At 42.6% G+C, this 27,996-nt stretch overlaps 1 protein-coding gene across 5 annotated transcripts in view; it reads left to right on the top strand.

Moving 5' to 3' along the window:
* The window catches only part of IKBKE (inhibitor of nuclear factor kappa B kinase subunit epsilon), a 98,453-nt gene that overhangs the window by 16,389 nt on the left and 54,068 nt on the right, over positions 1 to 27,996 (top strand). For 4 of the 5 annotated variants that reach the window (XM_040423958.1, XM_040423954.1, XM_040423955.1 and 1 more), the window contains exons 2-7: positions 8,184 to 8,304; positions 13,290 to 13,430; positions 13,642 to 13,771; positions 17,834 to 18,015; positions 20,903 to 21,063; positions 23,336 to 23,446. In XM_040423958.1, the coding sequence (XP_040279892.1) occupies positions 8,218 to 8,304; positions 13,290 to 13,430; positions 13,642 to 13,771; positions 17,834 to 18,015; positions 20,903 to 21,063; positions 23,336 to 23,446 (812 nt within the window). In that variant the 5' untranslated portion in view covers positions 8,184 to 8,217. Of the gene's footprint in view, positions 1 to 8,183; positions 8,305 to 13,289; positions 13,431 to 13,641; positions 13,772 to 17,833; positions 18,016 to 20,902; positions 21,064 to 23,335; positions 23,447 to 27,996 lie in introns of those variants that run through there. The other variant, XM_040423959.1, reaches the window with a different exon arrangement.

Genomic DNA, 27,996 nt, shown 5'->3' with positions numbered 1-27,996 from the left:
GTGACCGGATAAAAGGGTATAAGAGGGCACAGTACAGGGAATGACTATGGGCGCTGCACAGGGTGTGGTAGGAGGGCACAATGCAGGGTATAAAGGGGCACAGTACGGGGTGGGGGGCACAGTACGGGGTGGGGGGCACAGTCACATGACCCTGTCACGTTAGAAGGTCCTTATGGTGAATGCGGTTCAGATGCCACCATAATGAGAGGCAGAGGAGTGAAACAGGGGCCCGGGGCCCTGGATGGACAGGAGGGGTGGACACAGCAAGTAGGTGGAAGGGGCTCTGAGGGGGATTCATACAAGTAGTGGCAGGAGGTCTGTGCAGGGCAGCAATAGGAGATAGGAGGGTGGAACAGGAGCCCTGGATACATGAGGGAGGAAAGGAGACAGCAGGGGCTCCATGAGGATGAGATAGGACAAGATATGGGTGGGGGGGGGGGCAGGTGTCATGGAGGCAAACTGCTTAATGAAACAGTAACACAACTAAATAGAATGAAGCAGCAGCAGATGGAAGAGTCTCCCCCCCCCCCTTTCCTTCTATCCCACAGAGAAGAGACAGTCACAGTGCAGACTCACAGACTGTCTCCACACTTCTCTGCTCCAGCTCCAGCCCTGCGGTCTCTCTCGGTCTCTCTCCTCAGGCAGCGTGTGTCCTGTGTAGAGGGGGCGTGTCCTGTGTAGAGGGGGCGTGTCCTGTGTAGAGGGGGCGTGTCCTGAGTCTCTGCAGCTCAGAGGGCCCACCAAAGGGGTACTGCGTATGTGAAATGACAGCAGTGAGAGCTCCCATCTGTATTGATGGAAGTGCTCATAGCAGCTCAGTGGGCCCCCCCAGGAGCATTGGGCCCCGGCACTCGCCCGGGGATGCCGGGTTATGACGCCGGCCCTGCATCAGAGGTAGGGGTTGGAGCAGTCTTGTCGCAGGGTTCTTCTCCTAGCAAATGGCGCCCTTGTGCTTTTTTCTCTAAAAAACTCTCTTCTGCCAAAAGAAATTATGATGTAGGTTATAGAGAGTTGTTGGCCATTAAATTAGCTTTGAAGAGTGGCGTCATTGGTTGAAAGGAGCTATTCATCCTGTTACGGTAATTACTGATCACAAAAATCTGCATCTGAACCCAAGGCAGGTCAGATGGTCGTTGTTTTTTACTAGATTTAATTTCGTTGTCATTTATTGTCCTGGGATTAAAAACGTCAAGGCGGATGCCTTGTCGCGTAGCTTTCCCAGGTGGTGGTGATTCGGGGGATCCTGCTCCGATATTGGCTGATGGGGTGGTTGTATCCAGCCTTTATCCTGAACTTGAGGCAGAGGTCTTGGAGGCCCAGGGAGAGACACCCGATTCCTGTCTTCCAGGGAAGTTGTTTGTCCCTTCGGAACTACGAAACAAGGTGTTTAAGGAACATCACGATACTGTTCTTACGGGACACACTGGGAGCAAATCCACTGTGGATCTCATTTCTCGAAGATTCTGGTGGCAAGGGTTACGTAAAAGTGTTGAGGGCTATGTGTCAGCTTGTGCGCGTGCTAAGGTGGCTCATACTCGGCCTTCAGGATCTATACTTCCCTTGTCTATCCCATCCCGACCCTGGACTTATTTGTTCATGGACTTTATCACAGATTTTCCTAATTCTTCTGGGAAAACTGTGATTCTGGTGGTTGTTGACCACTTCAGCAAGATGGCACACTTTATACCATTATCAGGTTTACCTAATGCCAAAACTCTCGCTCAAGTGTTTGTCGATAACATCGTGAAACTACACGGTATTCCCTCTGATGTGGTGACTGATAGAGGGACTCAATTGGTTTCCAGATTCTGGAAGGCGTTCTGTACTCGTCTGGGGGTCCAATTGTCCTTCTCTTCGGCTTTCATCCTCAGTCGAACGGGCAGACTGAGCGCACTAAACAGAATCTGGAGACTTATTTCAGATGTTTCGTCTCTGAGAATGGTCTTCATTTTTGTTGTTGGCCGAGTTTGCCATAAATAACCGTTGACCGGAGTCCACTGATAAGTTGCTGTTTTTTGGAGCATATGGGTTCCATCCGCTGTTTGGCACATTTTCTGGTACTGAGACGTCTGGTATACCTGAAGAGGAAAGATTCTCCTCTTCGTTGTCATCTATTTGGCGGAAGATTCAAAACAATTTAAATAAAATGGGTAAAAAGTATAAACGTATGGCTGACAAGAGACGTGTGAGTCGTCTGAACCTGAGAGTGGGTGATTCTGTGTGGCTGTCCACAAGAAACATTAAGTTGAAGGTACCCTCTTGCAAAAAAGATTTGTTGAACCTGCTGAACTGTCCTCCCTGCCACCACCTCCTGTCATGGTGGATGATAATCTTGAGTTTCAGATTGCCAGGATAGTGAACTCACGTATTCTTTGTGGATTTCTTTACTACCTCGTGCACTGGAAAGGTTACGGTCCAGAGGAAAGAATGTGGGTTCCTGCGACCGACGTGAATGCCAGTCGCCTTGTGAGGGTGTGCCAGATGCAGCACTATGAAGTCCCTTTTGCGCTGTGGCATTAGAAGAATTTTGATATCTCTGACTTTTAGTCTAACCAGACTGTCTAGCACCGTTCTATGGAAACAGTAGGTTTAAAGAGCACACCAAATGCTTGAAATAACTTCTTTATTAACTTTTCTTCATATATAACACTGCTGCCTCTGCAGTAGATACTCCATGTACATAACACGTGTTGAAAAGATATCACAAAATGGCAGTATGCATAAGATGGTGGTTTAACTGTTCAATCTTGTCATTCAACATAAAATGGTGGATATATTTCTCTCTTGAGTATCTGTACTCTCACTTTAAGTTATTTAAGCACTTTTATGATCTCTCTGAGAGGTATATCTGAGGTTAACCAATAGTTCACTTGCTCTACTTGGTTTGCAGTTTGCTCTATACAATTGCTTATGATCTGGTATGAGCAGTTCGCATTTGTATGCAATTTGTTTGGATAGTATGATTGTATGGCTCAGCAGTTCGTTTGTATGGTGGAACCATAAGTAAACATACATATAACCAGTTCAGTATACAGTTCTAATTACTATATTAACAGTAGGAACATTATATAACTGTTTTAAATACCTATTTTGGCCTTTCTGCTTCCATTCTCTCTGGTGAATAATGATTCCAGCAGCTCCTGCTAGGGGAATTTCCCACACAAGCTGTGTGTGAGGCTGGCTGTAATTGGTCAAAACTCCTGGGCTGTGTGAGGTTAGCTAGGATTGGTTAAGACTCCTGCGCAGCAACAACAGTTTAACTCTATGCTTTCTGTTGTTTCTGTTGTGTCATTGAACTTACCTCACATCCATATAATGAATCTTAAAGGGATTCTGTCAACATATGCTGATGTTCAGGGCATCTTCACGATTCCTAATGTGGGCTTATAAATGTCATCTGTGGGCTTTTTTAGCTAAAAAACAGCTATTACTAACCTGTCAGTCAAACAAATAAGGTGCCCAAGGGGATGTTAATGGGTGCAAGATGCCCGCCGCACCCACCGCCGTTCGTGCCCAGCGCCGCCTTTCCGGAATTCTGCGCCGCCTCCTAATCCTCTGTGCCGCCTCTAGCTCTCCCTCCCTCCCCCCTCCTTCTGCTGTAAGATCTCGCGCTTGCGCACAGGGCTCTGCCTGATGCGCCCGTGCGGACTTCTCCATTTGGCTTCTTACAGCGAAGTGCGCATGCGCCGGCACTTCGCTCAACCCCTGTATGCGCGAGATCTTACAGCAGGAGGAGGGGGGAGGGAAGGAGAGCTAGAGGCGGCACAGAGGATTAGGAGGCGGCGCAGAAGTCCAGAAAGGCGGCGCTGGGCACGAACGGTGGTGGGTGCGGCGGGCATCTTGCACCCATTAACATTCCCTTGGGCACCTTATTTGTTTGACTGACAGGTTAGTAATAGCTGTTTTTTAGCTAAATAAGCCCACAGATGACATTTATAAGCCCACATTAGGACTGTATTAAGGTTATTGGCAAGTTTAGCTGTATAAACAAATAAGCTATGTTAGCAGCCTAGGACAGGTCTTAGCTGGCCAGCTACAGAGGGCCTTTCACAGGGCGCATTCTGATAAAGTCAGTTCTGTGTGTCCGGAGGCCACCCCATAGAAGGGGGGTGTCACGGTCCCTCCTGTGAGAAAGGTGAGAAGATCGGATAGACTTGCTGAACGTGAAGCTATCTGACAGGTCTCTCTATTTTTCGCTATGTATGTTGTTGTTTGGCAGGATCTCACCTCTCCTCAGGTGCCGCTCGTTATCAATGATGAGGCTCTATTTAGATCCGCCTCACACTACTGACCCTGCGGTTGATAGTTTCTGCTTGGAGTTGCTAGTGCTGGTTTGTTTTGGATCTCCTGCTTCTTCATACATCTCTAAGCTAAGTACTTGTTGCCGGTGACACACTAGCTTTTTTAGTAGTGATGCTGGGTCACTGCAGATGCAATGAAATTACAGGGATTAATATTATTATTGCTGTTTATGAAGCTCTGGTGTACCGACAATGTTTTTAATTCCCTATACCTACACCCCCACCCCAAGAAAAAAAAAAATATTTAAAGATAGTAACAGATTGTTTTATGCTATACCAACAACAATATTGTCTATTTATACCATATGCAGAGGCGGAGATGTGGGGGCAAAATACATCTGAGGCCTGAGTGGGCCCTCAACCCAGGAAACGCTGTACCATGACAACTACCATGACCACTACACCTGGCTGCACTGACAGGGAACGGCAAACACACTAAACCTCGTCATTTGACCCCTCTGATACCAAGATCAACACCAATCGCGGCATCTGTGAGGCAAGGGAGAGGAATGTGGCTCCCTTTGCCTTCTGATCCTAGTCCCCGCAGTGAAATTGCAGGGCTCTGATTGGTTACCATGCACGCTTCTGAAGCTTACCAGGCTGCTATGGTAAGCTTCCTGCTAAGCTGTGCACGAAGCACAGCTCAGCAGGGAGTGTGTCAAAATCCCATTCATCCTAATAGATCTCTATTAGGGTGAACAGGACAAGGGATCAAAAGATCCAAGTTTCTAGCTTATTCCCTGTGAAATGGTATGAACAATGCTATTTGCATTAGTCACATCTTTAATACTTTATACATTTTTCTGTCCGCCATGTCACTTGAACGTTGTTTTCAATAAAATGTTCTAAAACTAAATGTAAGACCGCTTCCTATCTGTCTTACATTTAGTCCATTTTCTACGCCTAAGGGCTCATGCACACGAACGTATTTTCTTTCCGTGTCCGTTCCATTGTTTTTGCGGACCATATGCGGAACCATTCACTTCAATGGGTCCGCTAAAAAAATAGAACATGTCCTATTATTGTCCGCATTACGGACAAGGATAGTGCTGTTCTATTAGTGGCCAACTGTTCCGTTCCGCAAATACGGAATGCACATGGATGTCATCCGTATTTTTTGCGGATCCGTTTTTTTGAGGACAGCAAAATACATACGGTCGTGTGCATGAATGCACATGGAGTACCTTCCGTTTTTTTTGCAGACTCATTGAAATAAATGGCTCTGTATATGGTCCACAAAAAAAAACTGAAAGAATATATACGTCCGTGTGCTTGAGGCCTAAAACGGGCGTAAAAATTGGTAAATGAGATGGGCCTTCCCCGCTCACACCACGCCCACTTTTTTAGACCTGGCATGAGCGAAGAGAAGTAGCAGATTGTGGTGCAAAGGACCTTTGCGCTGCGATCTACATCAGAAATACACCTAATTTAGGTGTATTTCTGTTTAATAAATTACCCCCTAAAAGTTTAAATCACTCCCCTTCTCAATTTTACATATAAAAATATATTAACAACAAAAAAATATAAATATCAGGTATTGTCTTATCCGAAAATGTCTGAACTATTAAAATATTTTTAAAAAATACCTGTGTGGTGAACGCCATAATGGAAAAAATTAAAACCATTCGATTTGCCATTTTTTAGTCACCCTTTCCCCCCTAAAAAAAATTAAATAACAGTGATCAAAAAGTTGTATATACCACAAGAATGATACCAAAAACTACAGTTTGTTCCACAAAAGCCGAGCCCTCACACAGCTCTGTGGCGTTGCAAAGAAAATTTTTATTTGTTCAAAGGTTTTTATTCTTTTAAAAGTAGTAAAAAAAAAAACTATACAAGTTTGGTATTGCCGTATTCGTATTGAGCCTTAGAATAAGGACATTATGTCATTTTTAGTGCACAGTGAACGTTGTAATGTAAAAACTCCAAATACCTGCTCTAAATGTTATAGAAATTATTTTTGTAATGTACAGGGTGGGCCATTTATATGGATACACCTTAATAAAATGGTGTATGGTTGGTGATATTAACTTCCTGTTTGTGGCACATTAGTATATGTGAGGGGGGAAACTTTTCAAGATGGGTGGTGACCATGGCGGCCATTTTAAAGTCGGCCATTTTGAATCCAACTTTTGTTTTTTCAATAGGAAGAGGGTCATGTGACACATCAAACTTATTGGGAATTTCACAAGAAAAACAATGGTGTGCTTGGTTTTAACGTAACTTTATTCTTTCATGAGTTATTTACAAGTTTATGACCACTTATAAAATGTGTTCAATGTGCTACCCATTGTGTTGGATTGTCAATGCAACCCTCTTCTCCCACTCTTCACACACGTATAGCAACACCGCAGGAGAAATGCTAGCACAGGCTTCCAGTATCCGTAGTTTCAGGTGCTGCACATCTCGTATCTTCACAGCATAGACAATTGCCTTCAGATGACCCCAAAGATAAAAGTCTAAGGGGGTCAGATCGGGAGACCTTGGGGGCCATTCAACTGGCCCACGACGACCAATCCACTTTCCAGGAAACTGTTCATCTAGGAATGCTCGGACCTGACACCCATAATGTGGTGGTGCACCATCTTGCTGGAAAAACTCAGGGAACGTGTCAGGGAACGTGTATCCATATAAATGGCCCACCCTGTACTTTATTTGTTATTTTTACTTTTCCTAGTTGAATCGGTGTCTGAGGTTCAGGTGTCTATTGTGCCTTAGAATCTGTACTCTCGTACACTGCTGTGTACTGGTGTATAGATTTTCCTGGAGCCGCACTGAGAGCTGTACGGGCAGGGACATACAGTGTTGCTCCTGCCTGTACCAGTGCTACTCTTCTAAACAACTACGTGTATTTTAGTCTGTGACTGGAACCTCTTGAGATATTTGATCCATTACCTCTTCTGGTAAAATCCATAGCACTCAAGGCTTTAGCAGAGCAGGAGCAGGCAGAGCAGCGATGTGATGTGGGAGCTCCTGCCCTGCACTGCTCTGCTAATACCCTGCAGAGATGAATGGAGTGGAAGTTCGCACATCCAACCTGCTGCTCCATTCATTTTGGGGTGCTATGATGGGTACGAGGTACCCGCTATCGAGATTGGTGAGGGTCCCAGTGGTAGGACCCCCAACGATCTAATAGTTATCTCCTATCCTCTGGATTAACTAATAAAGTTTAACAACCAGAATACCCCTTTAATACTTTAGTTGAGATCTTTTCCAATGTACTTTGGTTCATTTTCAGAACTGTGATCGGCATCATACTCTGTACAGACATTAAAGGGGTTATTCTACAAAATGTATTGTTTAAAAATGTATAGAAAATTTAAATCTAAGGAGGTTATAAACATGAATCTATACAAAATAAATTCTGGGCTGAAATAACTTGGTGTCAGTGGTAGCACCCTCTAGAGTTTCTGCTTTCCTTGAAATATCTGTTCACTTTCTCTATCGGCTAGTATTTAATAGGCATGCCCTTCATTCAGCTCCACCTCTGTCATGTGCATTGATCTAAAAGTGAAGAGCACTGCACTCCTGGGAGTGCGAGCTGAAGCAGGGACACATGTCACAGCTCCACTGCCCACCCAAGACCAAAACTGAACAGAGAAGGGGAGGCATGAGTAAATGCGCTAAAAGGATGCAAAATTAGTTTTGGAGAAGCAATTCCATTAGACCAATGTTAGTGACCACCTTTTGTTTTCTAGTTTAGTTCGTGGGATAACCCCTTTAAACTAAAATGACGTGACTGAGAAATGTGAAGTTAAATAGACTAAAAATTATTTTGATGCGAGCGGAAAAACATGTTAAAATGCACAGTAGAATATAAGTAAGGTAAGGTATATGCTACGTTGAATATTTGCTAATTACTTGTTCAAATCTCTACAACAGATTCTCATTTAATAAAAAGGCCTTATATTTGAAGATGCCAAGTACCCCAAATTACCTGTGGGAGTTAGAAGATCTATTGGGTCAAGGTGCTACTGCCAGTGTGTACAAGGCACGGAATAAGGTAGGGAACAATTATAAGCTTAAATTAACAGTTAGTATACTGGAGTTAAAGGCTATGGACGACATTGGCACTTTTCTACTGTGTTTTTTTTATTCCTATATTTAAAATCAACATTCTAAATAGTGTCCATTAATAACACCTTCACGTGGTGGGCTGTCCTGCTGCTTCTGACATAGATCCAACAGCACACTACTCCTGGCTCTGTCAGCTCTGTCTGCTCTCTCCAACCATCTATCAATGTTAGTATTAGCAGCAGAGAGAGGAGTAGGTTATACACAGCAGAACAGGGTGTGTAGGTTCTGGAAGCATCCAAGTCTCAACCCATGGACAGGTGTAGTGCTGTTTCTGGAAGATGTTTTTCTAATCATGGACAACCCCTTTAATATTTGTGTGGCATCCACGAGTAGTAGTGTTGAGCGAGCATGTTCAGCCGAACACCAGTCAGTGTATTTAAATCTAATTTAGCCTCTATTTCTATGCAGAAGATCGCTGTACAGTGAGGGAATCCCTCAGTCCCTGCTCTCACTTTATATATAGCTATGTCCATATATGGAGTCAGTGCTTGGGGACACCCCAGTGTATTTAAATCTAATTTAGCCTAAATTTCAGAAAAGTTTCTGCCGGGATTCAAACTCACGACCTTTTGCGTTAGAGGGAAGGCACTTAACCACTCAGCTATAATAGCTGCATAGCCATATCCCATCACAAACTTTTTCAAAAATAGAGGTTAAACTAGATTTATATATTTTATATATTTTTTTTGTATTTATTAAAAATGTATGGCACAAAATAAATGTTTAATTACTAAAGAAAAAAAAAATAATTATATATATATATATATATATATATATATATATATATATACAGTTGCAAGAAAAAGTATGTGAAACCTTTGGAATGATATGGATTTCTGCACAAATTGGTCATAAAATGTGATCTGATCTTTATCTAAGTCACAACAATAGACAATCACAGTCTGCTTAAACTAATAACACACAAAGAATTAAATGTTACCATGTTTTTATTGAACACACCATGTAAACATTCACAGTGCAGGTGGAAAAAGTATGTGAACCCTTGGATTTAATAACTGGTTGAACCTCCTTTGGCAGCAATAATTTCAACCAAACGTTTCCTGTAGTTGCAGATCAGACCTGCACAACGGTCAGGAGTAATTCTTGACCATTCCTCTTTACAGAACTGTTTCAGTTCAGCAATATTCTTGGGATGTCTGGTGTGAATCGCTTTCTTGAGGTCATGCCACAGCATCTCAATCGGGTTGAGGTCAGGACTCTGACTGGGCCACTCCAGAAGGCGTATTTTCTTCTTTTTAAGCCATTCTGTTGTTGATTTACTTCTATGCTTTGGCTCGTTGTCCTGTTGCAACACCCATCTTCTGTTGAGCTTCAGCTGATGGACAGATGGCCTTAAGTTCTCCTGCAAAGTGTCTTGATAAACTTGGGAATTCATTTTTCCTTCGATGATAGCAATCCGTCCAGGCCCTGATGCAGCAAAGCAGCCCCAAACCATGATGCCCCCACCACCATACTTCACAGTTGGGATGAGGTTTTAATGTTGGTGTGCTGTGCCTCTTTTTCTCCACACATAGTGTTGTATGTTTCTTCCAAACAACTCATTTTGCCAGTACTGCTGTGGAACATCCAGGTGCTCTTGTGCAAACTGTAAACGTGCATCAATGGTTTTTTTTGGACAGCAGTGGCTTCCTCCGTGGTATCCTCCCATGAAATCCATTCTTGTTTAGTGTTTTACGTATCGTATATTCGCTAACAGGGATGTTAGCATATGCCAGATACTTTTGTAAGTCTTTAGCTGACACTCTAGGATTCTTCTTCACCTCATTGAGCAGTCTGCGCTGTGCTCTTGCAGTCATCTTTACAGGACGGCCACTCCTAGGGAGAGTAGCAGCAGTGCTGAACTTTCTCCATTTATGGACAGTTTGTCTTACCGTGGACTGATTAACAGGAAGGCTTTTGGAGATACTTTTTTAACCCTTTCCAGCTTTATGCAAGTCAACAATTCTTAATCGTAGGTCTTCTGAGAGCTCTTTTGTGCGAGGCATCTTTTACATCAGGCAATGCTTCTTGTGAAAAGAAAACCCAGAACTGGTGTGTGTTTTTTTATAAGGCAGCTGTAACCAACACCTCCAATCTCATCTCATTGATTGGACTCCAGTTGGCTGACACCTCACTCCAATTAGCTCTTGGAGATGTCATTAGTCTAGGGGTTCAAATACTTTTTCCACCTGCACTGTGAATGTTTACATGATGTGTTCAATAACAACATGGTAACATTTAATTCTTTGTGTGTTATTAGTTTAAGCAGACTGTGATTGTCTATTGTTGTGACTTAGATGAAGATCAGATCACATTTTATGACCAATTTGTGCAGAAATCCATATCATTCCAAAGGGTTCACATACTTTTTCTTGCAACTGTATATGTAAAATCATACTTCTGATATACAGTACAGACCAGAAGTTTGGACACACCTTCTCATTCAAAGAGTTTTCTTTATTTTCATGACTATGAAGGCATCAAAACTATGAATTAACACATGTGGAATTATATACATAACAAACAAGTGTGAAACAACTGAAAATATGTCATATTCTAGGTACTTCAAAGTAGCCACCTTTTGCTTTGATTACTGCTTTGCACACTCTTGGCATTCTCTTGATGAGCTTCAAAAGGTAGTCCCCTGAAATAGTCTTCCAACAGTCTTGAAGGAGTCCCCAGAGATGCTTAGCACTTGTTGGCCCTTTTGCCTTTACTCTGCGGTCCAGCTCTCCCCAAACCATCTCGACTGGGTTCAGGTCCGGTGACTGTGGAGGCCAGGTCATCTGGCGCAACACCCCATCACTCTCCTTCATGGTCAAATAGCCCTTACTTTCAAAGTTTTCCCAATTTTTCGGCTGACTGACTGACCTTAATTTCTTAAAGTAATGATGGCCACTCGTTTTTCTTTACTTAGCTGCTTTTTTCTTGCCATAATACAAATTCTAACAGTCTATTCAGTAGGACTATCAGCTGTGTATCCACCTGACTTCTCCTCAACGCAACTGATGGTCCCAACCCCATTTATAAGGCAAGAAATCCCACTTATTAAACCTGACAGGGCACAGCTGTGAAGTGAAAACCATTTCAGGGGACTGCCTCTTGAAGCTCATCAAGAGAATGCCAAGAGCAGTAATCAAAGCAAAAGGTGGCTACTTTAAAGAACCTAGAATATGACATATTTTCAGTTGTTTCACACTTGTTTGTTATGTATATAATTCCACATGTGTTAATTCATAGTTTTGATGCCTTCAGTGTGAATGTACAATTTTCATAGTCATGAAAATAAAGAAAACTCTTTGAATGAGAAGGTGTGTCCAAACTTTTGGTCTGTACTGTATATGAATGCATAATATGTGGGAAACTACTACTGATGTTTTAGCCATAATATATTTACATATATTATAATATATATTCTAAATATATAATAATATGTGTAAATATATTATGGCTAAAAACATATATATATATATATATATATATATATATATATATATATATATATATGTTTAAATTAAGTTTAGCTTCTATTTCTGAAAAAGTTTGTGACAGTATTTGAACTCAAAGCTTTTGCATCACAGCCCAGAACTTTAACCACTACACTATATAGCTGCATAGCCAGTCATTTAAAAAAAAAAAAATAATAATAATAAATATGAGACTTCTACTGTATAGGTCTCAGTAGAAGTACAGTACAGTAGAAGTCTCACTTTTTATTTTATTTTTGTAACTGGCTATGCAGCTATTATAGCTGAGTGGTTAAGTGCCTTTCCTCTAATACAGAAGATTGTGAGTTTGTTTCCTGGCAGAAACTTTTCTGAAATACAGGCTAAATTAGATTTAAATACACTGGGGTATCCCCAAGCACTGACTCCATATGTGGACATAGCTATATATGGAGTCAGATCAGGGACTCCTAAGCCAAACTAGAGTCCCGACACCCTCCCCTCTTCAGAGCAGGGGGTTCCTGGGGTTCTCTCATTGACTTCCATTGTGCTCGGGTGCTCGGTAGAACACACAAGCACTTTGGTGCTCGATCAACACTAATGAGTAGTTCAAAATTATGTTTGCTGTGGTCCTTGAGACAAGATTCTAGTCAGATGCTGCACATTAGTAGGTTAACACTCTGTTGCATGTATCACATTTAATTAAGCATAAATCTCATTCTTTGTCACCATCTGATTCCCTCAAGTGCCTAAAGAGGACCGTTCATCAAAACAAAAAACAAAAACAAAACTGTGGTACTTGTATAATGTAACTAGCCATGCTTCCCTGAGTATGGCATACTTTAGTCTATGTTCCTGCCCCCCTCACCACCACCCCATTCTTCAGTTCTGTCAAACACACCCTCCAGCTGTGGCATGATCTCCCAAAACCTACTAAGTCTAGCGAAACCATGCTGCATACTACCTTCTGTCTGGACAGAGTCTCACTCTGACCAGAGTCTCCTCTCATCAGCACTGGCTCTGGGCTCATCTCAGTGGCATCTCACTCTGGTCAGAGTGAGAAGCTGTCCCAGCGGAAGATAATATGCAGCATGGTCTTGCGAGAATTTTTTACATAAAAAATTGTAAAAAAACCTTTTCTATATCATACTTGGGTGTTGAGATAGGATCATTTAAAGTTAGAGGCTCAAAGACTTGAGGCTGCACTAGGGTCAATCTGGTGACAACATACCCTTGCCTGATTATTGTCAGGTGTGATGCTGTCATTAGATCTTAATGGATGCAAATCACCTACATAATTTCTCACGCACAACCATATTTAGCACTATTCAAGCCAATAAGAATGCAGATATTGATGTGAAAAACATTAGATCAGATGTGAATCCACACAGGGCCTCCATGATGACTAGAAAGCCTTTGAATGCAAGTTATGAACTTTTACATGTTTTGTGCCCTGTCCCTGCAGAAGTCTGGAGAGGAAGTGGCAGTCAAGGTGTTTAATCACACAAGTTACCTCCGGCCGTTTGAAGTACAGATGAGAGAGTTTGAGATGCTGGGGAAACTCAACCACATCAATATTGTCAAGCTCTTTGCTGTAGAGGAAACTGTGAGTGACAGTCTTACTCTAATTAAACCTTAACTCTGCTGCAGCTCATGTTCTTTACTTGTCTAACCACCTGCAAAATTATAAGAAAGATGAATCAATAACTGATCATTTAAGTGTCAGTAAATGACATCTAATCTCTTTAAGTTCTACTCACTATTTAGCTGTTATGTGTCTATAGTTGCCCCAAGCTCATATTATTACCTTCTCCTAGGGCAGCCCTAAACAGAAGGTTCTGGTCATGGAGTACTGCTCAAGTGGGAGTCTTCTGTCTGTCCTGGAGGAACCAGAAAATGCTTTTGGACTTTCCGAGTCAGAGTTTCTGATTGTGGTACAGTGTGTGGGTGAGATGCATAGTAATCTGTATTTATATGATGTGGGTCACAATTTTAATCTGCAAGATGTCTACTCTCTCTCTAACAAAGCAAATATTAAGTAGAGGAAATATACAGTAAAAAGAGACAAAAGGTGGATATCTAAAGCCAATTACCATAAAGCGAATAATTCTAAAAAAAATGTATCATGTATCCACAGGACAGGTGATAATTGTCTTTTACATGGGCATGTGACTGCTGGGACCACCACCAATCACAAGAATGGAACATTACTCCTAAAGCGACTAAAAGTGGATTTCTATATTATGCTTTAATTTTTATTTTTACTTTTCTTAGTGAAATAGGTGCGTGAAGTTTTGATGCCTATTGCGCTTTAGTATCTGTACTCTCGTACTCTGCTGTGTATGGGAGAATGAATTCACTAAGGACGCACTGAGTGTTGTACAGGCCGGAGTTCCCTGGCACATTCCTGCTCCTGCCTCTACCAGTACCTGCATACCAGATCAGTACAGTCTATTAGCAGAGCAGAGTGAAAGCAGGGCAGGAGCTCCGTAGCACATCGCTCCTCTGCGTTTGCCCACTCTTCTAAAGCTTGATATAGTCCATCTATGCCAGGCTTTGGCAGAGCAGTGCTGGTACAGACAGGTGTAGCGTTGTGCTATGGAGCTTTATGGAGTTCTTGCCTGTACAGCACTCAGTGCAACCTCAGTGAATCCATACTCCCATACACAGCAGAGTGTGAACTGAGTTAGTGTTCACTTTAGGCGCCTATTTCGCTAAGAGTTTGTTTCAATAAAGTTAATTTGTAAGTTTAGGTACACTTTAAAGACCAGGCCAGTTTTTCTTTTTTTGCATTTCCATTACGGGCATACACAATTTACTGGTATACAGGAGCGTTGCTAGGGTCTCAAAAGATCTGGGGCCCAAGCACCAATACATATGGCACAATTCTCTAAGTTGAACAACCGCATCCCCCCCCCCCCCCCCCCCCCCCAACAAACACTAGCACTGAAGACATTTTGCTGTACTTGCTATACAGCAGCACATTCCTCTCACCTCCAGGGCCTCGAGGTGACGTCTCCTCTGATGTAGATCTTCTCTGTCATCATCTTCTCCACTCGGTCCGGACACTTCTCTCAGCTGCCTCGTCTCTGCAGAGTGTGACACACAGACATCCTAGCTTCCTTACTTTTCTGTATCCCCAAATACTATCCTGAAGAAAAATGAGTGCCCCTATAGTAACAGTACTCCTCATAGTCCCACCAATAGTAATTCCCTTCTAGAATGCTCTCATTAGTAATACTGCCCCCCTACTGGACCCAACAGTGATAATGCTCCACAAGAGTGCCCTCATTTGTAAGGCTACTTTCACACTAGCGTTCGGGTGTCCGCTTGTGAGCTCCGTTTGAAGGCTCTCACAAGCGGCCCCGAACGGATCCGTCCAGTCCTAATGCATTCTGAGTGGATGCGGATCCGCTCAGAATGCATCAGTCTGGCAGCGTTTGTCCTCCGCTCCGCTCAGCAGACGGACACCTGAACGCTGCTTGCAGCGTTCGGGTGTCCGCCTGGCCGTGCGGAGGCAAACGTATCCGTCCAGACTTACAATGTAAGTCAATGGGGACGGATCTGTTTGAAGTTGACACAGTATGGCTCAATTTTCAAACGGATCCGTCCCCCATTGACTTTCAATGTAAAGTCAAAACGGATCCGTTTGCATTATCATGAATGGTAATGCAAACGGATCCGTTCTGAACGGATCTAAGCATTTGCATTATAGGAGCGGATCCGTCTGTGCAGATACCAGACGGACCCGCTCTGAACGCAAGTGTGAAAGTAGCCTAATACTGCCCCCTACAGTGCCCCCTACCGTGATAACGCTCCCCAAGAGTGCCTCCATTAGTAGAAGAGCCCTCCAGTATTAATAATACCCTCACAGAGCCCCCAGTAGAAATAAGGCCCCCCTATTGTCCCCCCAGTGGTAATAAAGCTCTCTATAGACCTTCAGTAGTAATAAGGACCCCCATAGTGCTCTTAGTAGAGATAAGGCGGATCTATAAGTCCCTCCTATAAAGCCCCAGTAGTAATAAGAACGCTTAATGTCCCCTGGATTTAAAATGCCCCCACAGTGCCCCAGTATTTATACTACCCCCTACTATTATAATGCTCGCCCTGAAGCGCGGCAAGTATTTATAATGATGCCTGCAGTGCCCCCTGTAGTTATATTTCTCTGTTTGGTGTCCTCAGAAATTATAATTCCTCAGCACCTCCACCATACAGTCCCATCTAAATAACACTATTTCCCTCCCTCCGCCATAGAGTCCCATATAAATACCATCACACCATCTCTCCAGCCCCCTCCAATATACAGTCCCATGTAAATAACATCCCTGTCTATCTACAGCCCCCTCGAAAATACAGTCCCATGTAAATAACATCACACCATCTCTCTGCCCCTTCCAATATACAGTCCCATGTAAATAACATCACCTCCTCAATATTCAGTCCCATATAAATAACATCACTCCCCCCCCAGACACCTTCAACATACAGTCCCATTTAAATAAAATCAACCCCTCCCAGCCACCTCCAACATGCAGTCCCATGTAAATAACATTACCCCTTAACATCTAATCCCATGTAAATAATATCACTCCCTCCCACAGCTGCCTTCAACAGTCCCATGTAAATAACATCACCCTACCCCAGTCACTTCCAAATTTCAGTCCCATGTAATTAACATCACTCCACCTCACTGTCCCATGTAAATAACTTCCCTCCCTTCAGCCCTAACATACAGTCCCAGTTAAATAACTACAACTCCCACAGTCTTAATTTTGCTTCTGGATTTTCTTCCACCTCAGGGACATCTCATGGTTCTTTTTGTCTCATAATGATACAAGCGAGAAAAAATTATTTTTGTACATCCAACAAAATCTCTTTCTGTTGAGTTCATGATGGGAAGAGGAGCGGCAACGTGTGGACAGCTCCCTACATTTTGCCCTCAGGTCTGCACTTTTAGGGCTCTTTCACACTTGCGTTCTTGTCTTCCGGCATAGAGTTCCGTCGTCGGGGCTCTATGCCGGAAGAATCCTGATCAGGATTATCCTAATGCATTCTGAATGGAGAGAAATCCGTTCAGGATGCATCAGGATGTCTTCAGTTCCGGAACGGAACGTTTTTTGGCCGGAGAAAATACTGCAGCATGCTGCGCTTTTTGCTCCGGCCAAAAATCCGGAACACTAGCCGCAAGGCTGGATCCGGAATTAATGCCCATTGAAAGGCATTGATCCGGATCCGGCCTTAAGCTAAACGTCGTTTCGGCGCATTGCTGGAGCCGACATTTAGCTTTTTCTGAATGGTTACCATGGCTGCCGGGACGCTAAAGTCCTGGCAGCCATGGTAAAGTGTAGTGGGGAGCGGGGGAGCAGTATACTTACCGTCCGTGCGGCTCCCGGGGCGCCGCACGGACTGTAAGTATACCGCTCCCCCGCTCCCCGCTCCTACTATGGCAACCAGGACTTTAATAGCGTCCTGGGTGCCATAGTAACACTGAAAGCATTTGGAAGACGGCTCCGTCTTCAAATGCTTTCAGTTCACTTGCGTTTTTCCGGATCCGGAGTGTAATTCCGGCAAGTGGAGTACACGCCGGATCCGGACAACGCAAGTGTGAAAGAGGCCTTAATTGGTTTTCAGCTTTTTGCTTAAGCTGCTACTGGGGAACATACCGAGTAACTCAGTATCTGTAGACTGAGTATGGTCTTCATAGAAGAGGCCAACCTTCCTTTCTTAGTGTCAGTCTTCTAGTGGTAGGGCATGTACCCACAATTTCTCTGTCCCCTAATAAACTAGCAAGAAAGAGATTTTACTGGGAATTGAGTCGTTTTTTCCAGTTTAGTAGCTACTTTGGATAATTATTAGACCCACTGGTATCAATTGACCTTTGTTGTAATTCTCGAAACAGTCCATTAGCAACTTGTTTTATGCCTTTTGTTTTTTTTCACTGATATTCTACTATAGTATACCTATTAAAGGTGATTTTTATGTACCACAATGTTTCCATTTTGTTATCAGTGGCAGGGATGAATCACTTACGTGAGAATGGAATTGTGCACAGGGACATCAAACCTGGAAACATTATGCGTTCACTTGGAGAGGATGGGCGTAGTATTTACAAGCTGACTGACTTTGGTGCTGCTCGACAGCTTCAAGATCATGAGACATTCATATCTCTTTATGGAACAGAAGAATATTTGGTAGGTGTGTGTGATTATACAGTCAGGTCCATAAATATTGGGACATCGACACAATTCTAAAATTTTTGGCTCTATACACCACCGCAATGGATTTAAAATGAAACAAACAAGATGTGCTTTAACTGCAGACTGTCAGCTTTAATGTGAGGGTATTTACATCCAAATCAGGTGAACGATGTAGGAATTACAACAGTTTGCATATGTGCCTCCCACTTGTTACGGGACCAAAAGTAATGGGACATAATGATAATCATAAATGAAACTTTCACTTTTTAATACTTGGTTGCAAATCCTTTGCAGTCAATTACAGCCTGAAGTCTGGAACGCATAGACATCACCAGACACTGGGTTTCATCCCTGGTGATGCTCTGCCAGGCCTCTACTGCAACTGTCTTCAGTTCCTGCTTGTTCGTGGGGAATTTTCCCTTCAGTTTTGTCTTCAGCAAGTGAAATGCATGCTCAATCGGATTCAGGTCAGGTGATTGACTTGGCAATTGCATAACTTTCCACTTCTTTCCCTTAAACTCTTTGGTTGCTTTTGAAGTATGCTTAGGATCATGAGCAGTTCCTTTCCTTCTCCATACTCTTCTCTTCCCATCACTCTGGTACAAGTTGATCTTGGTCTTATCTGTCCATAGGATGTTGTTCCAGAACTGTGAAGGCTTTTTTAGATGTCGTTTGGCAAACTCTAATCTGGCCTTTCTGTTTTTGAGGCTCACCAATGGTTTACATCTTGTGGTGAACCCTCTGTATTCACTTTGGTGAAGTCTTCTCTTGATTGTTGACTTTGACACACATACACCTACCTCCTGGAGAGTGTTCTAGATCTGGCCAACTGTTGTGAAGGGTGTTTTCTTCACCAGGGAAAAAATCCACCACAGTTGTTTTCCGTGGCCTTCCGGGTCATTTGGTATTGCTGAGCTCACCGGTGCGTTTTTTCTTTTTAAGAATGTTCCAAACAGTTGTTTTGGCCACGCCAATGTTTTTGCTATCTCTCTGATGGGTTTGTTTTGTTCTTTCAGCCTAATGATGGCTTGCTTCACTGATAGTGACAGCTCTTTGGATCTCATCTTGAGAGTTGACAGCAACAGATTCCAAATGCAAATAGCACACTTGAAATGAGCTCTGGACCTTTTATCTGCTCATTGTAATTGGGATAATGAGGGAATTACACACACCTGGCTATGGAACAGCTAAGAAGCCAATTGTACCATTACTTTTGGTCCCTTAACAAGTAGTGTAGTAATGAACTCCTTCCACTGCACAGTTGATGGCACCATCTTCCAGTGACAGAGCTACACCCCAACAGCTGATCAGCAGGGGTGCAGGGTTTTAGACCTCTGCTGATCAGCTAGTAATTGCCTATACTGAGGACAGAGCATCTCTTAATAAAAGCTGGACAACTTGTATATGAGCGATCTGTACCATTGAAATGAATAGGATGGCTTGGGTGTAATTACACCTGCTCATCGCTGCAGATGCAACAGCAAGCAGGTAAACAATGAAGAAGAGGCAGCGCTGGCACGGCGCGCGCCTTCTCTTCAAACAGCTGATCGGTGGGGGTGCGGTGTCGGACCCCAGCCGATCTGATATTGATGACCTATCCTGTGGATAGGTCATCAATAAATATAACTTGGACAACCCCTTTAATACCTGTGGATTTACTACATGTACATGTATATTATATATTTAGTAGTTCTTGCTGGTGTTCTATGGAGATTTATTTGGAAAGGACCTGCACTCCCATAGAGATCTCAATAGAAAGAGCTTTTTACAGTTGTTTTAGAGCCTTATATGTAGGATAATGAGTCAACAGCCGAAATCCTGCACAGATCCAGTACCTGAGAGCATTTGCTGCAATTGTTTCAACTCCAAGCAATACTCTTTGAAGTTAACAGTGTAACTGTCAGGCTGATACAGTTTATCTACACTGATACATTGTTGCAAACTATCAAGACTCCTGCAGATTTATTTGGTTTTTACAGACTTTTTAATATTTTCATAAATCCAAACTGTGGGGTCCAGGGTATAATTCATCAAGATAAGTAATTTAATGGACAAATGCCATAAAAACCCTGTGTGCGACCTATCATTAAGACTTTTATTCATTGTTGTAAAAAAAAATATATAATTACAATATCCCCAAAATAAAAGGTTGCATGACCACTATCTTTATTTGTTGTTTTTATATATTTTATTATTTTATACATAACACACTTGTGTTGGGCAATTGGTAAGACACCTAATATCATTGCCACAGTAATTCCAATAATATTTCAATAAATGTGGCAATAATATTAGGCGTCTTAGCATCTGCCCAACACAAGTGTGTTATGTATATAATAAAATATAAAAAATAAAAAACAACAAATAAAGATAGTGATCAGGCAACTATAATTTTAAACCATTTATTTGGGGCATATTGTAATTTTTCTTTTACAACAATGAACAAAAGTTAAGTCTTAATGATAGGTCGCACACAGGGTTTTCATGGCCTTTGGCCATTAAATTACTTATGTGGTTTACAGACTGTAGCAAACCCTCAGCTGTAAGAAATATTGGGCTTTTACATGATCTCAGCTTTCATTTGCAAAAGTGCATGTAAAGCTTCCATATGAGCAGAAGTTGAATTTGGTATCAGACGCCCTTTAGTGACAGCGCATGTTTGACTATTGAAATCATGTACGTCATGAAAATCAGTGCTGGGATTTGCTCTCAAATCACCACTGACATTTATGGTATCTCGGATTAAAATATTATTGAAGTCTTTAATGGGGAAACCCCTCTTTAAGTAATGGGCAGATTAAGAAAATGTTTAGTCAGTTCAGGCTTGCAAAACGTTGAATTTCCCATGTACATGACTGAAGTCTTCTTATTTCCTTTCAAGCATCCTGATATGTATGAAAGAGCAGTCTTGAGAAAACCCCAACAGAAGGTTTATGGCGTCACGGTGGACCTTTGGAGTATTGGAGTTACCTTTTATCATGCTGCCTGTGGTAGCCTGCCCTTCATCCCTTATGGTGGACCTCGAAATAACAAGGAGATTATGTGAGGGAACGTTTTCTAATGCTTCTTACTCTGTAATAACCAATTACCAATAATGTCTGTGTATCTTCAATAAGACTTTGGGGAAGATTTATCAAAACTCGTGTAAAGGAAAAACACCAGTATTATGAGGTCTCAACCTTCATCTATAAAGAACATGCGTATATACCCTCTTAACTGCTCCCCATTGTCCCCGTATCAGGGCTTTTTTTTTTTTTGCAGGATACGGACATCACCGTTTCTGATCCGTCAGAAGAGCAGAAAAAAAATAAAAATCATCCAGTATTTAAAGCATCCATTATGATGCTCAGTTATGCACATTTTGCATCCGTTTTAGCCATTACCATCTAAGATCTGTTATTTTAGACGGGAAAAAAATTACTTTGGGTAGGACTTTTTTCTGTGTAAAATAACAGATCTCAGATGGAAATGGCTAAAACGGATGCCAAATGTACATAACTCGGTATAACGGATTCTTAAAATACAGGATCCGTTTTTTTGTTTATTTTCCTGTTCTTCTGACAGATCAGAAGAAGGGAAAACTATATGGTGATGTGAACGCAGCCTACTATCTATTGCAAAAAAATGCAAATGCGCAATAGTTTTACAGGTTTGGTTTTTACATATTCTGAGGGGTTAAATGTCCATAATCATAGGTGTCTCTGATCACTGACACTGGCAGCGGGTGTCTCATGTATAAAACAGCAGGCACCTGCTGGCTATGGTGCCCTCTCAGTTCCTGAGCAGGTGCTGACTTCAGACATACATGTACTGCAGATGTTGGGAAGGGGTTAATTGCATCATCAAAATATTGCATCAACCCATAAGAAATAGACTCTAGGAGCAAATGATTGGCTCTAAAGTCAGCTCCTTTTTGTAAGTCTTCTGCTGGACCTTTGGGGTCAATTATTGTCACCCATTAACAAGAGCCAGCTCAACCATGTGTTGAACACACATACCCTTGCAGCTTATTCACAACTGTGCACTTACATGCACTGGTTGGAAAAGTTGATTTTTGCCTGTCAAGTTGCAATAAAGACATTTACATTCTATGGTGCTGTCTTCTTGAAGTATTGAAAAATTACTCAGACCAGGGGTGTAACTACCATAGTGGCAGACCATGCGACTGCTATGGGGCCCAGGGCAAGAGGGGGCCCAGTCTTAGATGGGATTATCTCCTCTTCTACAGGGGGTGAAAACTTGGTCAGGACTCTACCCAGTCTAAAGGAACAACTTTTAGCAAATGAGGCAGTGGGAAAAATGGCCCAAGGGTCATTGAAAAGGGTTTAGGCAGAAACCCTTCTGTCCTGTGTGGGGGGCCTGGTTTGATCCTTGCTATGGGGCCCTTACTTCTTTATGTACGCCACTGACTGAGACTATTGTATTTGATCTCTCATGGGTTGGCACTGGGGTAGGCAGTCAAATAATTTTGAGGCCACTCTCATTTGTAGAAAATACCAGTAGATCTGTTTTTCAGATTTTCAAAGCCTGCATGTTTCAATAGCCTAAATTAATAAGTAACAAGTTCCCTTTAAACAAGCACCTTGTACTCCTAGATGTAGCCTACTTGCTTTTATTGGCAGATGTGCCCTTATATTTTTTGATTTCTATCAAAGAAGCTTATTATTATTGACTTCATATGAATCCATGCTATGGGCCACCATTGCCAAAACTGTGATTTAACATTCGGTTCCAGGTCAAACAGAAATTTTGGATATATTTTTGTTTTCATTACGAAATTAAAAAGCTGGAATGCTGTTGGCACAGTAAAAGGTGCGCTGTTCCCACAGATCTGAAATACTTCTTTGATCTACTGATGACTGATTTGAGGTGGTTATATCCGCAAGGAATGTTTATTATAGTCATTACAGTATGGTGCCCAATGGTTGCTTGTTTCTTTTTATTAGGACTATCAAGTGGTTTATTGTTTAAGTGGTTTATTACTTGTCCTTTATCTACTTCTTTCATCTTCTTTTAATAGCGTGGTCGTTAGGGATGACCATATCACAGAGTAATGGAGAGGTAATAGAGCTGTGTAAGGTATTAGTTTTTCCTTACAGCATCTATATTAATGTTATGAGGTGGTCATTGGCCTGTGAAAGATATAACTCATATACTATGTATGCAAGACAGATATAATCATAATAAGAGACTAATGTGAGGAGGCTTCATATATTAAAATATAATGATGATGTGCCTTTTGAGATGTAAAAAAGTAATAAAGAAGACGAAAGCAATATTACATTACTGATGTATGTCTGTTATTGACATTTAGGCACAAAATTACAGCAGAAAAGCCACCAGGGGCCATTGCAGGAGTGCAACGGAAAGAAAATGGACCCATTGAGTGGATTTCTGAATTGCCAGTCACCTGTCGCCTTTCAGAGTAAGAGCTCGTTTTAAAATGTGATGACTGCTACAGTTGTTTTCAAAATTATTCAACCCCCACTGAAATTGAGTGTTTTGACCAGTTTGACATTGATTTTGATCATTTCAGTCATCTTGTTTACAATTAAATCAAAGAGGCACTTGTAAGTCAGACAAATATAACATAACATTTATAATGAAATAACCACAAATGTCTTTTCTGTGCTCACATCATTATCAGTTTTATTCACCCCCCAAGTGACATTCAATCTTAGTACTTAGTACAACATCCTTTTCCAGTTATAACAGCTTTTAAACGTGAAGCATAGCTTGACACAAGTGTCTTGCAGCGATCTACGGGTATCTTCGCCCATTCTTCATGGGCAAAAGCCTCCAGTTCAGTCACATTCTTAGGCTTGTGCGCTGCAACTGCTTTCTTTAAGTCCCACCAGAGGTTCTAAATCGGATTTAAGTCTGGTGACTGCGATGGCCACTTCAAAATGTTCCAGCCTTTAATCTGCAACCATGCTCTAGTGGACTTGGAGGTATGCTTGGGATCATTGTCCTGTTGAAAGGTCCAACGTCTCCCAAGCCTCAGGTTTGTGACGGACTGCATCACATTTTCATCCAATATCTCCTGGTACTGAAGAGAATTCATGGTACCTTGCACACGCTGAAGCTTCCCTGTACCTGTAGAAGCAAAACATCCCCAAAGCATGATTGACCCCCCACCATGCATCACAGTAGGCAAGGTGTTCTTTTCTTCATAGGCCTTGTTCTTCCTCCTCCAAACATAGCGTTGATCCATGGGCCCAAACAGTTCTAATTTTGTTTCATCAGTCCACAGAACACTATCCCAAAACTTTTGTGGTTTGTCCACATGACTTTTGGCATACTGCAGTCGACTCTTCTTATTCTTTGGAGACAGCAAGGGGGAGCGCCTGGGAGTTCTGGCATGGAGGCCTTCATTACGCAGTGTGCGCCTTATTGTCTGAGCTGAAACTTCAGTACCCACATCTGACAAATCTTTTTTCAGTTCCTCAGCAGTCACACGGGGATTTTTCTCCACTTTGCGCTTCAGGTAGCGCACAGCAGTCGAAGTCAGCATCTTCTTTCTGCCACGACCAGGTAGCGTTTCAACAGTGCCCTTTGCCTTGGATTTGCGAATGATGCTTCCTATGGTGTCTCTTGGTATGTTTAGGATCTTTGCAATCTTCTTATAGCCATTGCCCTTCCTGTGAAGAGAAATCACCTCTTTTCTTGTCTTCCTGGACCATTCTCTTGACTTCACCATGTTTGTAAACACACCAGTAAATGTCTAGAAGGAGCTGAGTATCACAGTCCTTTTAAATCTGCCTAATTGGTGCTTATTATGCTTGATTGCTGCTCCTTGACATCCACAGGTGTTTTCAATACCTGATCGAAAACACTTGAATGAACCTCTGTTCTTAAGAGTGGTAGTCTTTAAGGGGTTGAATAATTGTGTCAATGAAGAAATCACAAAAAAAACATTTAATACTGTATTACAAAAACAATTGATGTCATTTTAGTTGCATTTGGTTCTTTAAAAAGTCCTTGTAAGATTTCATTCTGAACACAATTACAAATGTACACTAAATTCCCTAAAACCCTTTACAGCATTGGGGGTTGAATAATTTGGAACACAACTGTATATACCCACTAGCTAACTACAAAAAGGCGGTCACTGTTAAAGGGACGGGCACTGTGAAGATCACTGTTAAAGGGGCGGCCACTATGAAGGTCACTGTTAAAGGGGTGGTCAATGTTAAAGGGGCAGGCACTATGGAGGTCACTGTTAAAGGGACAGGTACTGTGGAGGTCACTGTTAAAGGGGCGGGCACTGTGGAGGTCACTGTTAAAGGGGCGAGCACTGTGGAGGTCACTGTTAAAGGGGTGGGTACTATTAAAGGGACAGACAATATGGAGGTCACTGTTAAAGGGGTGGGCACTGTGGAGGTCACTGTTAAAGGGGCAGGTACTGTGCAGGTCACTGTTAAAGATGCGGTCACTGTTAAAGGGATGGGCACTGTGGAGGTCACTCTTAAAGAGGCGGGCACTGTGGGGGTCAATGTTAAAGGGGCGGCCACTGTGGAGGTCACTGTTAAAGGAGCGGGCACTGTTAATGGGGCAGGCACTGTGGAGGTCACTTTTAAAGTGGCGGGCGCTGTGGAGGTCACTGTTAGAGAGGCAGGCACAGTGGAGGTCACTGATAAAGGGGTGGGAGCTGTATAGGTTACTGTTAAGGGGCGGGGGACTGTGGAGATCACTATTAAAGGGGCAGCTGCTGTGGAGTTCACTGTTAAGGGGCGGGTTATTGTAGAAATCACTGTTAAAGGGAACCTGTCACCGGGATTTTGTGTATAGAGCTGAGGACATGGGTTGCTAGATGGCCGCTAGCACATCCGCAATACCCAGTCCCCATAGCTCTGTGTGCTTTTATTGTGTAAAAAAACCCGATTTGATACATGTGCAAATTAACCTGAGATGAGTCCTGTTCCTGACTCATCTCACGTACAGGACTCATCTCAGGTTAATTTGCATATGTATCAAATCGGGTTTTTTACACAATAAAAGCACACAGAGCTATGGGGACTGGATATTGCAGATGTGCTAGCAGCCATTTAGCAACCCATGTCCTCAGCTCTATACACAAAATCCCGGTGACAGGTTCCCTTTAAGGAGAGGGGGTACTGTGGAGGTCACTAATGAAGGGGGGCCACTGTGGAGGTCACTATTAAAGGGGCGGATGCTGTGGAGGTCACTGTTAAGGGAGTGGGATTCTGTGGCAGTCACTGTTAAAGGGGCAGGCGCTGTGGATGTTACTGTTAAGGGGCAGACCACTGTGGAGGTCACTGATAAAGGGCTGGGCACTGTGGAGGTCACTGATAAGGGGGCAGGGGTACTGGAAAGTCACCGTTAAGGGAGCGGGGTACTGTAAAGTCACTGTTAAGGGAGCGGGGTACTGGTGAGGTCACTGTTAAAGGGGTGGGATGCTGTAGAGGTCAATGTGATGGAGAACACTGTAGATATCTTTTAACCTCACACACAAACATTAAATGAAATACATGCAATATATCCGTGCGAAGCCGGGTCCTTCTGCTTATATTCAGTCCTGATGAAAAGTTTAAGACCACTTAAAAAATGGCAAAAAATCATATTTAGCATGGCTGGATCTTAACAAGGTTCCAAGTAGAGCTTCAACATGCAACAAGAAGCAATAAGAGTGAGACAAAACATTTTTTGAGCATTCAATTAATTGAAAATAACAATTAAACTGAAACAGGCTGTTTTTCAGCTGATCCAAATTTTAGGACCACATGTCTTTAAAAGGCCAAATCTGTGCAAAGATGTGGATTCATTGTCATTTTCTGTCAGGTAGTCACACGTTGTGATGGCAAAGGCGAAAAAACTCTCCCTTTTTGAACGTGGTCGGGTTGTTGAACAGCATAAGCAGGGTCTCTCTCAGCGCGCCATCGCTGCTTAGGTGGGACGCAGTAAGACAGTCATTTGGAATTTCTTAAATGATCCTGAGGGTTATGGAACAAAAAAGTCAAGTGGAAGACCCAAAAAAATTTCATCAGCACTGAGCCGGAGGATCCAAATGGCTGTCCTTCAAGACACTGGACGATCCTCGACCCAAATTAAGGCCCTTACTGGTGCTGACTGCAGCCCGATAACCATCATACGGCATCTAAAACTGAAGGGCTTCAAAAACAAAAAACGTCTTCAAAGACCTCGTCTCCTTGAATGCCACAGAACTGCTCGTTTGGACTTTGCAAGAGAGCACCAAACATGGGACATTCAAAGGTGGAAGAAAGTTTTATTCTCTGATGAGAATTTTTGTTTACCTTGATGGTCCTGATGGTTTCCAACGTTAATGGCATGACAAGCAGATCCCACCTGAGATGTTTTCTACGCGCCACTGTGGAGGGGGCGCCATAATGGTCTGGGGTGCTTTTTCCTTCAGTGGAAGAATGGAGCTTCAGGAAGTGCAGGGGCGTCAAACGGCCGCTGGCTATGTACAGATGTTGCAGAGAGCATTCCTCATGACTGAGGGCCCTACTCTGTGTGGTAACGACTGGGTTTTTCAACAGGACAACGCTACAGTACACAATGCCCGCAGGACAAGGGACTTCTTCCAGGAGAATAACATCACTCTTTTGGCCCATCCTGTGTGTTTCCCTGATCTAAATCCAATTGAGAACCTTTGGGGATGGATGGCAAGGGAAGTTTACAAAAATGGACAACAGTTCCAGACAGTAGATGGCCTCGTGCGGCTGTCTTCACCACTTGGAGAAATGTTCCCACTCACCACATGGAAAAGCTTGCATCAAGCATGCCGAAACAAATTTTTGAAGTGATAAACAATAACGGCAGAGCTACTCATTACTGAGTTCATGTTTGGAAGTTGGATTTCTGTTTTGAGGGGGGGGGGGGGGTAGTTTTTTTTGGAGGTGTGGTCCTAAACTTTTGATCAGCTGAAAAACAGCCTGTTTCAGTTTATTCATTGTTTTCATTAAATTGAATGCTCAAAAAATGTTTTGTCTC

The sequence above is a fragment of the Bufo bufo genome, chromosome 3 (genome assembly GCF_905171765.1).
Source record: "Bufo bufo chromosome 3, aBufBuf1.1, whole genome shotgun sequence".
Classification (NCBI taxonomy): domain Eukaryota; kingdom Metazoa; phylum Chordata; class Amphibia; order Anura; family Bufonidae; genus Bufo; species Bufo bufo.
This window is presented reverse-complemented; position numbering and strand designations above follow the sequence as displayed.